This window comes from Melopsittacus undulatus, chromosome 1, assembly GCF_012275295.1.
Source record: "Melopsittacus undulatus isolate bMelUnd1 chromosome 1, bMelUnd1.mat.Z, whole genome shotgun sequence".
Classification (NCBI taxonomy): Eukaryota; Metazoa; Chordata; class Aves; order Psittaciformes; family Psittaculidae; genus Melopsittacus; species Melopsittacus undulatus.
The window spans coordinates 53,887,204-53,904,153 of NC_047527.1; the positions used below are offsets into that span (position 1 = coordinate 53,887,204).

At 35.7% G+C, this 16,950-nt stretch overlaps 1 protein-coding gene across 2 annotated transcripts in view; it reads left to right on the forward strand.

The window, feature by feature from the left end:
* GNAL (G protein subunit alpha L) overlaps positions 1-16,950 on the forward strand; it is a 194,604-nt gene that overhangs the window by 71,107 nt on the left and 106,547 nt on the right. For both annotated transcript variants that reach the window (XM_034063706.1, XM_005153471.3), the window contains exons 3-4: positions 779-833; positions 1,016-1,135. In XM_034063706.1, the coding sequence (XP_033919597.1) occupies positions 779-833; positions 1,016-1,135 (175 nt within the window). The remainder of the gene's footprint in view (positions 1-778; positions 834-1,015; positions 1,136-16,950) is intronic.

Below are 16,950 nucleotides of genomic sequence, written 5' to 3' on the forward strand. Positions count from 1 at the left end.
AGGCTAGGAAATTACTCCTCATCCCCTGTGTTTTGGTGGCTTGACACTGTTCTGAGTGAGGAAGGGGGTGATGATGAGGAAATTGCTGCTATTGTATATTTGCATTTTCTCCTTCTGGCCCCTTTACTGTATTTTACACTGTTGCTACTGCAGCACTTGACAGGCCCCTGTGTAGCAACAACATGGCGACTACTTTTTACATAGAAGCAAATAACCAAATATTGCATCTGTCCGTAATTCAAAAATAAATGTCAAGTCACATTCAGGGTGACTAAAACAGTATCTGCTGTTTTCCGGTACTGAGGTTAGCATAAAACTGAAACTAATTTTGCACATTTGCTAGAAATCATTCTGTTTTCTGAGGCTACATCATTTTCTCTCTGAAGAACTCTTTGCCAGAAATTACCATTAATCCACAGCATTAATCTTAAATATCTGTTGGCCTTAACTACATGTTGTTATTTTAGAGCATGTTTACAGCATGCTGTAGAAATGAAAGAATGACTTCCAGTTCCATCAGGGGAGGCTTTGCAGATGTGGCTATGATTGTCTGATTGAAAAAAAAAATAGCAGGGATGAATGTGCATTGCTCTTCGTACTATGCAAGAAAAGGGATAAGGGGAAAAATATCTTTTTCTTGCTGTTCTTTTCATTTAATATGTTGTAATGATTGAAGAGCAGATAAACAAGCGATCAGTGAAAAAGGAAATTGAATGCAACTGACTGAACTGCTTTGGAAAAAAAAAACCAAAGTGTTAATATTTCTGTTTTAATGCAGAGAAAAGAAACAGAAAATACTGGATATTCGGAAAAATGTTAAAGATGCGATTGTGGTAAGAACACACTTTATACTGTTCTAAATGCTTGGCTGTACTGGAAATGATAAGGATTGTGCTCTCCAAGATTGTGCTGAGAGAAATCCCATTTTGCTGATCAGATTGGATTATCTTCTATTGATCCTGTATCCTAGATTTATCCAGATTAATGTGTTTGTTTTTGTTTTATCCAATTCCAGACTATAGTTTCAGCTATGAGCACTTTAATACCCCCAGTTCCATTGGCCAACCCAGAAAACCAATTTCGAATGGACTACATCAAGAGTATAGCTCCTCTTTCTGACTTTGACTATACAAAGGTAAGAACAGAAACCACTGGATTTATTCTGCTTTGAGGGGGAACATGTTGCTTCACTTTGATTTACTGAAACATTGTCTTTTGCTTTTGGAAGATGGCAATGGGGAAAGCTTATGCCAGTATTATCACCGGGTTCACTTTCTTCCAAGACTGTGGTGGTTGTGCCTGTTTTAGTGGTGCAAGGTTTTGTTGTTACTGATTTATTTGCTGCTGTTTGTAAATGCTGCTTCTGTGTTCAGTTCTTATCTTCAACCTTTCTGATATAATTATGCATATTGACATGTCAAATAAGACTTTGTTGAAAGGTGGTTTTCTACATGGAATTAGATGCAGGATATCAGTCTGAGGAGTTACAGTCTACATATGGCAAATGGTATAAAAGGAAGTAGAAGGGCAGAGTAGCCCCAGAGTTGTTTTCCATACTTACTGCACTTCAGAGTGGAAACTCACAGAAATGGTGGTCAAGTAAGGTGATTTGCTTCCTTGTGTATTTATTGTAGCTGGCATGAGCAGTGATGTACTTGTATGTAAATATTGCCATCTTTTGATGGGGAATCATGAGAAAATTAATGAGTTTTTGTAGAGAGGCTACTCTTTCGTAGGCGAATGAGAGATCCCTTTCAGATTAACTTGCATAGGCATCATATGTTTGATTATTTTTACCTTTTTATGTTATTATTTATAGGAACATGCATAGAATGTTTTATATGTATGTATTATTCATGACATGAAAGCAAGTGCATAGACATTCTGAATATTGTAAAGAATTTCTTTTTTGCAGTATCACAATTTTTAATTTGCCTGAAAATGATACTGAGAGCAATTTGTTATGGATCCAGCAAGGACTAAAAAAATCTTCATTCATTGGCTAACTGATTGCAAGTTGTTCATGCTATCAATATTACCAAAGAAGCCATTTACAATAGAGTGTCGTTAGGTTATTATAGCTTCAGGGTGGAAGGGGAAGAGGGGAAAGAGTTGTTTCTTTATTATATGACTCATATTCTCTGGTGTGTGGTTTTGCCTCTGGTAAACCTACCACTTTGAAGGTTCAAGATAAAGAAAAATTATCAGACATCTTGTACAGTTAGAATTTAACACAGAATGCAGATGTTAAGAAATCGACTGCAAGGTACACCCCCATACTGCATAATTGCTCAATTGGTGAATCTAAGTTTGCAAAAATTAGAACCTCTCTTTAGAAATGGAATGTGAGTTTGACATGAAGTATTTGTCTTATGCAGGTATTGCAGTTCTGGGGCATTTGTTGCTCGTTTTACAGGGGAGGTTTTTTGCTTGAATTTTGACTCTTACATCTTAGTGCAAAATAAATGGTAGCATGCAACCTTTGCGATTCTCTACAGTATATCTGGCTTTTTATGTTTCTGGGACAAAAGAAAATTACTTTTCATGGGGCTAGTGGGTATTTTTTATTTGTATTTTATTGTTTACAGGATTTCTCCTTTTTCACAGAACCTGACTATATCTAGTCAAATTTGACTTGCTGATCTTTTATAGAGCGGAAACCCTTTTTTTCTTGGAGGGGAAAGGAATAGGACCCAGTGGACCATGAAACAAGTAATAATTAATTTGAAACCTTGCTTCAAAGTCCATTTTGGTTTAAAATTGAAAAAAAAAAATCACTTTTTTAACTAAGTAGAATTTCTGAAAATACCATCACATTATTGGAAATAGTGTCAAATAATAGTCCTAGTGTAAAAAAAAAAAGTTGTTACAAGCTTAAAATAAAGAAGAAAAATCTAGTGCTCGTTTAGAAGTAAATATATTTTGTGTCACTTTTTTCTTTTCCCTCCTGTTTTCTTCTCTGCTCAATTTATAGGTTTAGTATTCGTAAAATGTATTATCTGGGTAGTTTTTTGTTGTTTTTTTTTCCCAGAAAATAACTTTTTGTTGGTTTAGGTGTTATTTCTCTCCAAGAAGATGTGTGAACAACAGAGATTGGAAAAAAAAGAAGTGCTGTTGTGCTTCAGGGCTTGAATCTACTCCAGTTTAAGTCAATGATAACTTCAAGTAAAATTACATTTCTAGCTCAAATAACTTTTGACCCATTTAGTATTTTTGGATAAGGACTAATATAAAAATAAATATTTGGCTAGTAATCAGTTATGAATCCTTTGCTAAGCATTACTGATTCTCTTTAATAGTTGATCTATGGAATAAGGCCTTTTGAGCCGGGGAAACCAGTACAGTATTTAGTAGTAGACATTCAGGACTTCAAGTTCTATCATCTGTACAGTTGTAAAGGATAAAATGCTGACCTAGGCAGTGCTCAGGTGTTGCCTCTGGGGTAAGTTTTGGCACATTCTAAAACATGATAAAGGTTACACTTCCTTTCAATGAGGGAAGAGACATAGCCCTTAGTGTTGCGATATGAATTACAGACGTGGGGTTTTCTGAGTGGTTTTAGCCGTGCAATCTTTATAATAGAAATCGATGCATTTCAAATACATTGCATGCAAAATGTGGGAAAATGTGTGTACTGTATCATGAGTCTTTAAAGAGAGATCCCTGTTGAAATGCAATAACTTCACTGATGGCCTAATATGACCAGCACTCAGGAGGCACCGATTTAGATATCTCTGTGACAAATTGGATAGATATTCTTAAATTGCATGCAAATTAACTAATATGAATTTAATTGTGAAAATTGCCCTTTAAAATAAGTGGATTTGAAAATAGTGGTTTCCTGTGGATGAAATCATACTCTAAATTGCAATTTATGACTGAAGTTCCAAGAACTTGAATAAGGATAGGATTCATATTTAGACTTAGTATGCATTTTGGGGGTTTGTTTGGCTGGGTTTTTTTAAATTGTACATGGCTCTACAAACTATAAGCAAAACATCTTAGTAGCGATACAGATTTTAAAACAAATGGTTTGTCTTTACATTACAGCTTTTAACAGGCCATTGAGAGTCCGTGGAGCATCCCCTCTAACAGTTCTGCTTGCTTTTATTTCTTTTTCTTTTAATTTGATATAGTCGTGCTACCTTGATGATTTATCTAGTTGATCTAAAACAAAATCAAAGGTTTCTTGATTATTTTTTATATAACTTCTATGTTGCCTTTCATTACTTTTATTAAAAAATACTGGGTGACTGATGTGGTCTAATTCTGTAAATCCTAAGAATTGAGGCAAGAGTTTTTACAAAATTAATTGTGAATAAGGCAAGTGTCCACTGTGGTTTCTTCCTTGAAGTCATAAAAGGAATCAAAATAACTTTTTTATCTAATGACTGGTTTGGGTGTTATCTCAGCTCTGTCTTCCAGGGTGGAATCAGCAGAAAGGCTTTAAAACTGAAATGGAAGCATGCACACTATATCAGAAAGGACTTTTTTATTCTTTTTGGCAAAGTGTTGATTGATATTTGCTAGAGTTAACAGGAATTGACCTGTGCCATTTTTAATCCTTTATTGATGGGGATTTATTTTGTCCTTTGTGAATCAGAGTGAACATATTAAGGGCATATTATGCTGGTAGCTGTGGAAAAAACATGGTGTATTATGTAAGTGTGTGTTTACTCAAGTTCAGTTGTCTTTAATAAAGTATTTGAATTTTGTGGGCACTACAGAGCTACTTGATGCATAATTCCTTTTCTGTTTCTCTTTCCCAAAAATTTAGTCAAATTAAGTTGCTTTTCATAATATGTATGTTGGATCAAACGCATCTGATCAGTTATGTGTCGATACGTAGCAGGTAGTCAATTAGCTACCACCAAGCTATATATGTTTGCCTCTACAAACCAGTTACCGGTGAACACAAATCATTTGCTAAGCAGAGAACATGCAAACACTTCACCCAGGTTTTAGGGAGCAGGGAGAGTTTTCAGAAGTTTCATATTCCTTAGCTAAGAATGTTCTAGAGATTTTGGACCTTCATAAATTTTTGTTGGACCTTCATAAAACAGTGAATTGTGCAGATGTGTTCCTGTGTGCTGACTTTAGAATGTGAATTTTAAAAATAATTTTAAAACTATTTAAAAACTACTTAATCAAACATGCTCTTCAAAGTAAAATGTTAATGTGGGCATTGACAGGGAAATTGCTTTAATCTGGTCTGCGGTTTGCTGTATGTTTTCAAGCGTTGCAGTTTGAGCATTATGTGATTACTTCAATTTTCTTTCACATTTTCTTTTTTAAAATCAGGGCTTTGTATTCATAATATAAAACATAAGAAAGAAAGAAAAAAATTGCTCAGAATTTGAAGTTACATAGATTTTCATTAGATATTTCAAATTTTTATTAGACCTGGTATTCAAAATAAAATTCATGTTGACGCCTGGGAGTGACTGGTTTTCAGTGTGTGTCTCAATGTTTGAAGTGGCTGGAAAACTTGCTCTAAATATGGTTCATATATGGTTAAACTTGCTTGGGTTGTGCAGTTAATGCTGTGACTTTAATATCCTATTTGACCACAAATTGTTTAAGTTTCCCTGTAATATGTGCTTGATGTAGCCCAAAAGGAGTTACAAAATAGTATCATCTTACATTTTTCAGTTTTCAAATAACTTGCAATATTTCCAAGTTTCTCAGGAGTTTGAAAATATGCAATATTGTACACAAAAATACCCTAAAATAGAGAATACTATGAGTATTGCCACTCAGATAGGTTCACTTACTTTTTTCTTTCTGTCTAGATTTTTATTTCAGGGCTTTGTTTATCATTTTGGGTAGCATGAACAGCCACGAGTTTTTATAATTGCCTATGACAGCAGTATTTAATGTTACTACAGGGTCAAGTCAACATTAATTTTTTTAAGTCTAATTGATTTTCAGAAGTTATTTGTATTTTTGTGGTCTAAGATGCACAGTGGTATTTCCTAATTTGTTCTTATTTTTACAAATATGGAAAAAATCTGGAAGACCAGATAATGATTAAATTGTATAGGTCCAACAACATTATTACTACCCTGCATTAATAACACTTGAAAAACTAATGAAGAAGGCTGTCAGAGAAGGACAGCTGAAAATGTTGCATAAGCTAATATAGTTGTCAGCAACTCTTTAATCTTCACACAAAGGTTAAAATCATCAAGAAAACTGATACTGAAAAGTAGCAGATATTAGGAAGAAGTGGGGAGTAGGTAACGGAATTACATTGTTGTGATAGCACTTGTTTTCATGCTGTACACTAACTATTAATTATCAGCAGATACTCAAGTTGAGCTCTTTTCATGTTAAGAGCAGATTCTGCTGATGCCCATCGACACCTTTCCTTTTGTATGAAATACCTGTTTGCATACAGAGGTAGTGTAAGCGTGTCTGGTTTTCATTCATTCAGCAAACTGAGTTCCTAATGTTCTGATTAGTCAGTGTTAAAATAGAAGATTGTAAACATTTTATGTATGAGACAAAGACTATACATCAGTGTTGCGTATTATTTTGTTCCTACTCTCTCTAAGCATTAAGTTTGTTGTTGATGGATCAGTCAATCCAGTAGTGCTTTCAGAAATAACCAGTCATTATGTTAACTATGTAGTTTCAAAAATATAAAACTAGAGCTGGGATCATGCTGCAAGCAATTTTGTGGTGGAAAGAAAAAAAAAAAACAAAAAGGAAAAATGAAAAAACCAAGACAAACCAACAAACCCTAAACTAAGGAATGGAGAACAAAAGGAAAAAAAAAGACAAACCAACAAACCCCAAAACCTCAAAGCTTCTCAAATTGATAATAGATTCTGGAACTGTAAAAGTCTAAAATTCTACCATAATTTTCTTTAATTCATTTATTTTAATTCTTTAATAAATGCTCTGATTTTACTGAAAACACAAGTGGGCCTAAAATTGGAGTGGTTTGTGTAAAGTACAGCTCTTCTCTGAGGCCCAGGATTTTGTGTTTAAAATACACAAGCTGTGTTTGGGGGATGCTTGCTTTAGGATGTAGGAATTCCTTAAAGTAGTAAAACACTGCTCTTTTTAATAAAAGTGTAACAGCATATTTCTTCCTTCCCTTGTTCCAAACTCACTGAACCACAACTGTTAACAGTTTATGCCAGTGATAAGTAAATAATTAAATTTGTGTCCCAGGAAAAGAGCTCAGGGATCTACTTAGGCCCCCAAATGTTAACAATAGAAATACTTAGATTGGGAGCCATGGGGAGTCCTGTGCATAATCACAAACGATCCACAAATACAAGATGTATTCATAATAATAAAAAGAAGCGGGTATTAAATTCTTTGTTTGTAGGTCTTCCTATCTCAATATTTTTAAGAACAGATTCGACTTTGAAATATACAGGAAAAGTTCATGTTTCCCACATGTATTTGCCTTTTTTAGAAAGTATTTTTCATAGCTTACAATGTAAAATAACAAATTTCAGCTGTAAAGACAATGATTTGAGAAAGTCTTACAATGCTTGTTACGACTCAAGTGCAGTGTTACATTCAATACTACAGCATCGTAGTAACACGAAATTAAATGTTTGCTATCTTATATTGTGAGTCTGATTTCCCAGATAGTGAGGTGGTATTCATACTTTATCCAGCCTGCCTTATTTATTATCATCACAAAAACACAGAGACTTCCACTGTGAAACTGAAAAGATATTATCATTTATTATTACTGCTAACTAAAACTTAAATTACTTCCATAGTCTACAAAATTGTTGACATTTACACATATTACTTCAAGTTTTGTACCTCCAAATATGAATTAGTTGGAGGTTTTTTTGAAAGTCAAGCCAGTATCCAGTCAATCACTGTAAATAATATTGGATCTTACATTCTGTCTTTTTTTGGTACGATTTTAGCTGAAAACTTCATATACTTCTATTGTACTTTACAAGGATAAAAATAATTTTACATCTAAATTTGGGTATTTGATTTGATGGCAACGGGAAGACTAATAACTTGAATTATCATTTTAAGTAGGAGTGACTGATTTTCCTCACAGAACCAAAAATGTATCAGAGTTATTTATGAGCTTTAGAATATTTTTGTTCATCAGGTATTTTTCAGTGTATACCCTAATTTTAAATTAAAGGGGGCGGAAGTAGTAGGTTAAAGCCTGTACTATGAATATCATCATACTGGCCACAGGTCTGTGAAGCACACTGATTGCTTTTAAGCTGTAGTTGCTCTGGCGGGCTGCTGTTTTGTATTCCTTCACAACTCATGGCTGTTGCTAGGGTATCTTCCGAAAGCGATTCTGTGATGTGCAGGTGGCAGCAGTTCTTCTTCATCCCAGGCAGTAAGGTTCAGATAACCAGCTGAAGAAATAATGTTGGTCATTAGGTTGGTGTCTGAATAGTAGTACCTTGGCCAGAATAACAAACTGATCCTGATTCCGAGTCTTCCTCCCAAGGAAGAGATGGGAAAGAAATGCTTGCGATTTTTAGCACTTAGACTGCATTGAAATCTCTGGAGGATTTAACTGCACATTAGTATGCAGTTTATTAAGACTTTGCATGCACTTAAAAATGTCTGCAAGAGCTTCGCTTGTTTGTTCCCTCATGTGTAAATCAAACTTAATTATAATGAAAGCAAATGTAAATACATGCAAAGGGTAGCAACGCTTTTAATGAAGACACACTGTCCAATTAGTCCAGCAATGATGACATTTCAGACCTTTACAAGTGGCAGTTTTCAGAGGAAGGCTAGTGAAATATTTAATGAATTGTCATTATTTATAAACTACATTACAACAGATTTTCCATCACAGCCAGAGAAAAGGTAAACATAGCGGAGTATGTTTCACAGTTGTCCTCATTATCAATTAATTATTTTAATCTCTTAAGCCAAAGTTAGCAGGTTGATATACTTCTTTTGCCATTTCTGAGTGCTTTGTAAAAGTAATGTGTTTACTAGTCAGGGAGAATCTTTTTTTTTCCTTCTGTGCTATGATAAAAATGTACAGATTAGGGGATAAGTCATCATATGCATGCATATTGTACTGATGCCGGTGGAGAGCTATGAAACAGAGCGTATCACCTACTCAAATAATAATAGTGTCATTATTTGGAGTTTAAAAGAAGTGAGTGTTCATCTGCACAATAGCAAAGAGCTGTGTCCCGTTTCTTCAGCACATGATGAGATTCTAGCTTCAGTTTCTGAAACAGTATTGAGCACTGACTGCTTAAACATTTATTTTTTTTCCATCACCTCCATAGCTTCATCTATTGCTTGTACTTATCGTCAACAGCAGATTCTCTTTTTTAATGCCAGTGTAGTCTGCATCAACAGATTGGATAGTTTGTTTGCAAAAGGTAGTAACCTGAGCTCAGGAGTAGAGAACAAGTTAAAACAGTGTAAATGGAAGACTGTATGTATACTGTGCATGCAATGAAGTGAGTAAGTTGAAAGCCAAAAAGTATTATGAACAATTTTTGTTTTTCTCTTGAGTATCTAAAAAGTTCTTTAAGTATAAATAGGACTCTTAAAGCAGATGGATGGCAAGAACAATGCACATTTGCGGTTAAATGCTAAAAGTTTCCTTAAAATGTCTATGGTTTTGTTCTGCCACCTACTTAATATCATTTGCTTTTCTGTAGTTTAAGAGATTCAAGTTCTAGGATCTTCTCTTTAAAAGGAGTCAGGAGGAGAATATAATGTGTACAACACAGTTTTAAGTTTATATTGCCTTTTACTTTGGAAACTCTTGCAATAATTTCTTGGAAGAGAGCTACCTCGGGTTGTGAGCATGCCAACTATTGCTTGAAGCATGCAGATTATGGTTTCTTGCTTTAAATCCGTAGATTAATTTTGGTTGGTTTAAAGTGCACTCTTGTAATTAATCTACTAGTATTTGTTTTAAAAACCTATGCTGGATGTTTTGAAAGGATATTTATCCTTAGGCAAGAAGAATACTGGAATTTTTGTCTGTTATGTCGACGTTAGAGTGAACTTTGCCTTTTAAATCTTTTAAAAGTAAATGTTTTCTAATACTTCTGCCAATTCATTCTGTTTGAATTTTCTTATTGCTGTCAGTAGGACTTAAACATATTTTAATGCAAATAATTATCACACTGTTTTGAACTGCAAAATGTTTTGCAAGATAAAATAGGCTAAAGATGCAAACCCTCTTATCTGTGTTAATTTGGTGAACACTTTTTGATCATGTCCACCCTCACTTCCATAGGATGTTAAGTGACAGAGCTGTGCACATCATTCTTTTCTTAACATACACCCACATACTTTCTTTCATAGGAGCTAAATAATACCAGATTTAAGAACTGTCAGGTAGGAAAACAAAAAAAGCAGAGGGTGTTTAAGTAAAATAGGGGAAAGTGTATCCTCACTTCCCTCCATTCAGGCAACTACTTACCCCTTGCCGGCAGACTTGATGCTGACCACAGAGAGCAGGACCTGGTTGTCAGTCAGCTCCAGAGTGCTTTTGGTGCAGGCTGTGTGTCTTGAGGAATTTCCAGCCCCAGATAAAAATTAAAAATGGAGGAGAAACATAAAGAAAAGAAACTATACAATGAATATGCATTCCCTTCTGTTTTTTCATTGGACAGAGGAAGAGATCCACTTGCTACTGAAACCGTGTTGTTAATTGTCACATTCCCAACAGGTAGCATAGAAGAGTATGGCCTCATGGCAGGATCTGTAGCCTTACATGTTTGAATGAGAATATCTTTTCTGGTGGCAGGTGTCCTTGATCTTGAGCTTCTCCTTCCTTCTCAGGATGTCAGTGTTGCCTGTTCATTCTGGAAAGAGCAGACTTGCTTATTTAGGATAAGATACTACTAGTTGAACCAGTAGAGTTTTTCCACCCCTAGAATTACCATTTATGATCATTGTTGTTATCTGTTGAATTTTTCTCTAGATTTTAACAACGGCAAACTAAAAATGCTAACTAACAGCAGCGTGGGTATATAATAGACCAAAAGAGTAATTAGTCAGGGAGTACATAAGTCAAAATCACAATTAAAAAATAATTGTATGGATTAAAAATCACGTCAGTAGAGGAAGACAGCTCTTGACGTTTCTGAGAGACAAGTCATTCTAACCACAGTGAATTTTCACTGTATTTTGAAGAAATAAGGGATTGAAATTCATCCTTGACCTTCAGTTCTATAGAGCAGGTTATTTTTGCTTTTCTCACTGATGAATGAAAGCCTAGCAAGAAGTATAATGTTCCATAAATACAAAAGGCATCCTAAACAGCTATATTCCCTAGGGTCTAATTTTGCAAAGGCTTAAACATATGGATATGTGTAAACCTAAATGAACTGCTAATGTACTGCTAGCACAACATTCATGCAGCTGAGCTTCCGGTTTGCAGTGATATTAATATCGAAATCAAAAATACTTCAAATTGAAAAACAAAACAAGTGAATCGTTTCTCCATGTTATATTTGGGAGGTCTTTGAACACTTTTATGGGTTTTCTTGGGGGTGGGAAAAGTTGTGTAGGTTAGAGATTGGCACAAAACTTGAAATAAGCAAAATCTTTTTCAGATAAGTGACAGTTCTCTGGATGCTATTAAGCTGTGAACAGTAGGTCTTTTCAATAATCACTGTGATTCATTTTCATATTGTGGTTTTTTTTTATTAATAATATCTTTAAAAGGCTTGATGAACAGTAGGCTGCACCAGCATAACTTTCTGTGCAGAAGGAAAGGTTTCATGCACAGTCTTAGATAACCTGCCTTAAACTGATTCCCACAGCTCAATAAAATGGTAAGAAAACTGTACCAACTCAGATCACAGGTCCATTTAGCACCAAAGCTCATCTGTGAACATGGCTGAGAAATGGAAAAACCACTTAAGAATGGGGCAAGCACATGGTCATGTTTCCCATATTCATTGTCCTAGACTCCACAGATTTACAGCTGAGGTGTTTTTTGACTGGGAGCGGTATTTCTGTATTTGATAACTTTGGTGGATTTTTCTTCCTCAAACTCTTTTTTCGGGTTGAGGGTTTTTTTTTTGGGGGGGGGGGGTTCGTTGGGCAGTTTTGGGGTTTTTTTTTTAAGTTTGTTTCTTTTTTTTTCCCCCTTCACCTGTGTGAGCTTTCAGTTATGGCAGTGAGTTCTGCAGCTGAAGTATGCATTGTATGAGGAAGTGCCACTTGGTTGATTTTGTTCTTTCCTCCCCTCCTCGCCCAAGCCTGCTAGCCACTGGTCTTCCCTGGTTTGTCCATAGAAATATTTCTTCTTTTCTACATTGCGCTTCTCATGAGGTATCATATCCCTCCAAATATTTATCTTGCCACTTAGAGTCTATTTACCTGGTTCACTCAAAGGGCTTATTCCATATCTTTGCTCACTCTTGTTGCCCTTCCATGTATCTTCTAGTTTTACTAGACCTTCTTTGCAATGAGAGACCAGAATGGCACACAGTATTCAAGGTGTAGTAACACTGCAGGTAGATACAGTAGCATTCTGTTTTCATTCTCTAGTCTTTTTCTAATAATTCCTAACATTTTTTGTTTGTTTTCGGGACACTGGGTTGATATCCTTGTAGAATTGTACTAGTTTATTTTATTATTCTCAGGGAACTTGAACACAGTTTTGGGTAAGAGGAATATGCATGAGGGTCTCTATACTGACGTTAGCAGAGCCCAGAGCGTGCTATTAATGACAATTATCTTGATTTTTCAGGTCTGGTATTTTCAGATCTGTCATACATTTTGAGTAGCTTGTTCCAAAGCCCCATTGCATTCAATTTTTCACTCTTTCACATGTAATGACATGTCTTCTCATTTGCTATGCTGCCATGTATCCCTTAAGAAAAGGCATTTTTTAAATAATCTACCATGACTAATATTTTCTTTCATGCTGAAGGAGAACACACTTTATTTTTGTTCTTAAAATGGAAGAGAAATTGGTTTTCAGTCTGATTTTGGAGAGGCAATGTTTACAGTACCACGAAGGATATTTATGCTTTCAAATCTGCTCGTTGTTCCTTAATTGTTCATTACAGATTGCCTGATTTAGCAGAAAAGACGACCATTGTTTGGAACCCTTCTCATTAGAGAAATACAATGTTTAAAAATACTAAAATACCATCTTTTTTCCCTCGCAGCTCCTAATGCTGTATGTCACTAAGGGAAAATGTTTTGAACTTTTTTACCTCCCTGGGGAAATGCTGCAAGTAGCAGAATTTTGTTATTTTTATGTTAGTTTAGGTCTTACATGATTCAGCACTTGTGGTTTGTGGGAAAAAGAGTTGTAGATTATGATTAAAGGAGCAAAAATAGTAAGAAGGCATCTTTTTTACTGTTACTTTTTGTATTGGCTTTTCTGCATTTTTAAACCTCTACCTCTGTTGCTCATATTTTTTTGACAGTTGTGTCTAATACACTTCAAAGAGAATACTTCACTCTCTTTCACTTTTCAGCTATTTTAATAATACAAAGAATCAAGAACAAGTTGCTATAGGATCTCAGTAATACTGAATCTGCACATTTAAGTCTGTCAAACACGGTTGTGTCCAACAGGCCAATCAGTCATCCCCTTCTAGCAGCCTCTCAGGAATAAACAGAAAGTCTCTAGGGAAGGGAATGGAAGAGGATACAGGATGCAAAAAAACTGCTTGTAGTGCAGGAAAAATTCTTTGTTATAGTAATGGACCACAAACAATGAGTTAACTCATTCTGGGATACATTAACAAGGCTGTTGCACAAAACAATATGAAGTAATTATGCCATTCTGTTTGGCACTGTTGAGTCTTCAGCTAGGGTATTGTGTCTAGTTTTGGAACTGAACTTAAAAAAATACACAAATGGAGTCCAGAGGAGAGCATCAGGAGTGAGAAGAGAGGAAGAAATCTGCATATGTTTATTCCAAAAGACAGTGCTCAGAGTTGAAGGGGAAAGGGAGCTGAATATGATTTTTAGTGTTTCAAAAGATGTAATTACATATTCTTGCCTGTCTTTTTCAGAGGGAGGAAATGAACTTGAGGAGAGAATTCCTCTCTTCTGTGTTGTATGGCAGTCCACATGTTTGGGATATTCTGCAACAGTGAGTTTAAGGATCACAGTCTTGCAAATACACTGAGATACAAATGCCCAGCTACAGGCATTTAAGGCTGTATTTTCTGTGACATGAGTCAACTCATGCTCAAATCAAAAACATCTGAAAATCTGGAAAACTTTGGAAGATGCAAGGTCCTATGAGTTGGTCTTTCACATTTGCTACTCTGCTGAAGTCCTATGGGCATGTTGGTTGAAAACCCCCTGGGGATTTCTTTTCCAAAGCTAAAGCTTCTGTAATCATGTCTTGAATTAATCTAGAGGATTCATTAGTGATCTACCTGAATTGTCATAGCCTTATTGTCTAAATTGATATGATTATTTCGTTTAAATAGTGCACATTCTTCCAGGGTGCTATTCGTACAATGTGGCAGGCTATAATATTGAGTATGTAAAACTATCTTGTACTTCCATGTATTGATTGTTTTAAATCTAAGTCCTGGCAAGATGCAGATGATTCCATTCTTCTGGAGAAGAATTTTATCCATATATAATCAGGCCTAATGTTTTCTGTCCTAAAAGTGGAAAAAAATGGCTGGAGGCCGTAATGCTGGCAGCAGTATTACCTCTAAAGGCTCAAAGGAGCAAAGAACATACCTTCGGGTATTTTTAATTAAAAGCAGCAAGCAGGAGTTTTTGTTTTCACACATGTGCACTGACAAAAATTTGTGCATTTAAATATAAGACTTTTTCTATTTCTGCACAAGATTCTAATCTATTTAAGAACTAGAATATCTGCTGGCCCTCAAGCATGTGGAAATGAAAAGAGGATTTGGGTAATAATAGTTTCTCAAGTTTGTGGCAATAGAGGGAAAGTTCTCCAGGTGAAGGATGGCAGGTGAGCTTCAAAGTGTTGGCGACAGCTCCCAGCTGTTGCAGCAAGGAAGTGCATGAGTGAGTCCTGTAGCAAGTACCATCCCTAGGCAGTCTACAGGCTTTTTGGAGATGTATGCATTTCCTTTCTTCAGAGGGGCTTGAGAGTTACGGCAAAGCTGATGATTTTGCTAGTGAGAGGTTTAAAAGAACTATGGACAAAGATCATAGGGAATCAAATTTTATTAGTTTTCTTGCTCTTGATAACAAATTCTTTAGAGACCAGAAATGATTCCCATTTAATTTTCCCATTAGAGGTAGTCCTTACTTTCCTGGTGGAGTGGATTTAGAGGGAAATAATGCTGAAATGCACCTTGGAATATTGTTGACTTAAAGGATGATGACATTGAAAGACATATCTTCTTTTTTGGTTCTGTAATCATTAGGAATAGTGTGTTTCTAAGTACAGCCAAATGTCATGCTAATAGGATTCCTGATCCTTTGCCTACATGATAGATGTGAACATACCTGAATTTTAGGGTTTTGGATCCTAGGGGAAACACAGAGATAAAAGGTATGCAGTAAATCAAAGTTTTGTTTTCATTTCCTTTTTCCCTTTCCAGAATACAAACAACAGCAAAAAAAAAACCTTGCAAATAGTATAATCAGGTGGCTATTTCTTTTGTAAGAACGTACAGCTTTGCATGCTTCCAGATACCAAGAGGGAAATTTAAACCAGAATGTTTATTAATTAGTTTGTGAAGGGCTGCTCTATGGAATTTGAGGATGTAGTCAAGAAAAAATCTTGACTCTGACAACTTGACTTCTGAGGGAATTCCAAGCATTTGCTTCTAGCAAGAGAGCTCCTCTTCTCCAAGCACTTTCTTTGCCGTACTTACAGACTGGATGAGTTGGGTCAATGCATACTATTTCTGAGCAAGTTTTTCCAGTGTTATTAAGAGTAGGTTCTTGTTGGGACCTGATGGACTTGGCATTTTACTCACTGACTGACATTCTAATTCATTTACTTTTTTGAGATGCTTATGTGTATATGATACCTTTTTCTTTTCCCTACATCAATTCTTTTTTTTCCCCAGTTTTTATATTATAAGCAAGTTAACAGTCTTTGAATCATATTGCAGCTGTGAGAATGCATTATAACTAGTGCTTACCATGTAGTTTCCTATGCATTTATTCCAGCAGTACTGCCAGGCTAAGCCATCATCCTTCTCTTCCTCTAGCCCTCCCCGCATCACTATCCACTCTGCTTTCCCATTTTTATGCCTGCACTATGCTATCAGCTGTGTCCTGGCAAAGTTGCTTGGCCTGACTAGATGAGGTGGAAGGAGAGGTTATTTTTAGTGTGGATTGCTTCTGTGGTTTTAACTGAGGGCAGGTGACACAAAATGGGGAAGAACAGAGATGGGAACAAGCAGTAGGATATAATGGGAAGCCATTAGATAGTGGGCTATCTAAACAAGCAGGCTTACTTCCTCCACCTCTGTATCTACAGCCACAGATTATGGTCAGAATGAAAGCCACTGGAAATCTGTGTGTTAGATGAAACCCTGTACAGTGTGTTTTTTTCACTTCTGATGTGAAGTCTGACATTTCTTACATAGGTTAGGTGGTATAAGAACAGATCTGTTTTGCTCACCATTGCCCTTTTGGAGAAGTAAACACAAATACATTCACTGCAGTTATTCCTAAACTTAATTGAAGTTTTAAGGCTTAGTCTGATGCATTTTGAAAGCAATCAGCTCGCATGAACTCTTAGTATACAGTAGACTTCGTAGCTGTTTGAGTCTCAGTTTACAAAACTCTTCTCTCTTGGCTTTTTTTGTAACTGCAAGCTATTTCTTCTCTGTTACTGTATTACCTTTCTTGAAAACCTGCTAGATACATATGCAGAAATCCCATGAACAGTCACTGGACCACAAAAGACATGGCAGGAGAGGATACCTATAGGTGTATATGTTTAAATTCTATTTACGTGTTCCCATAGTATTGGATGAGGCAGGATAATAGTGTTCCTGTGGATGTAAAGTGAGATTGGGTCATTGT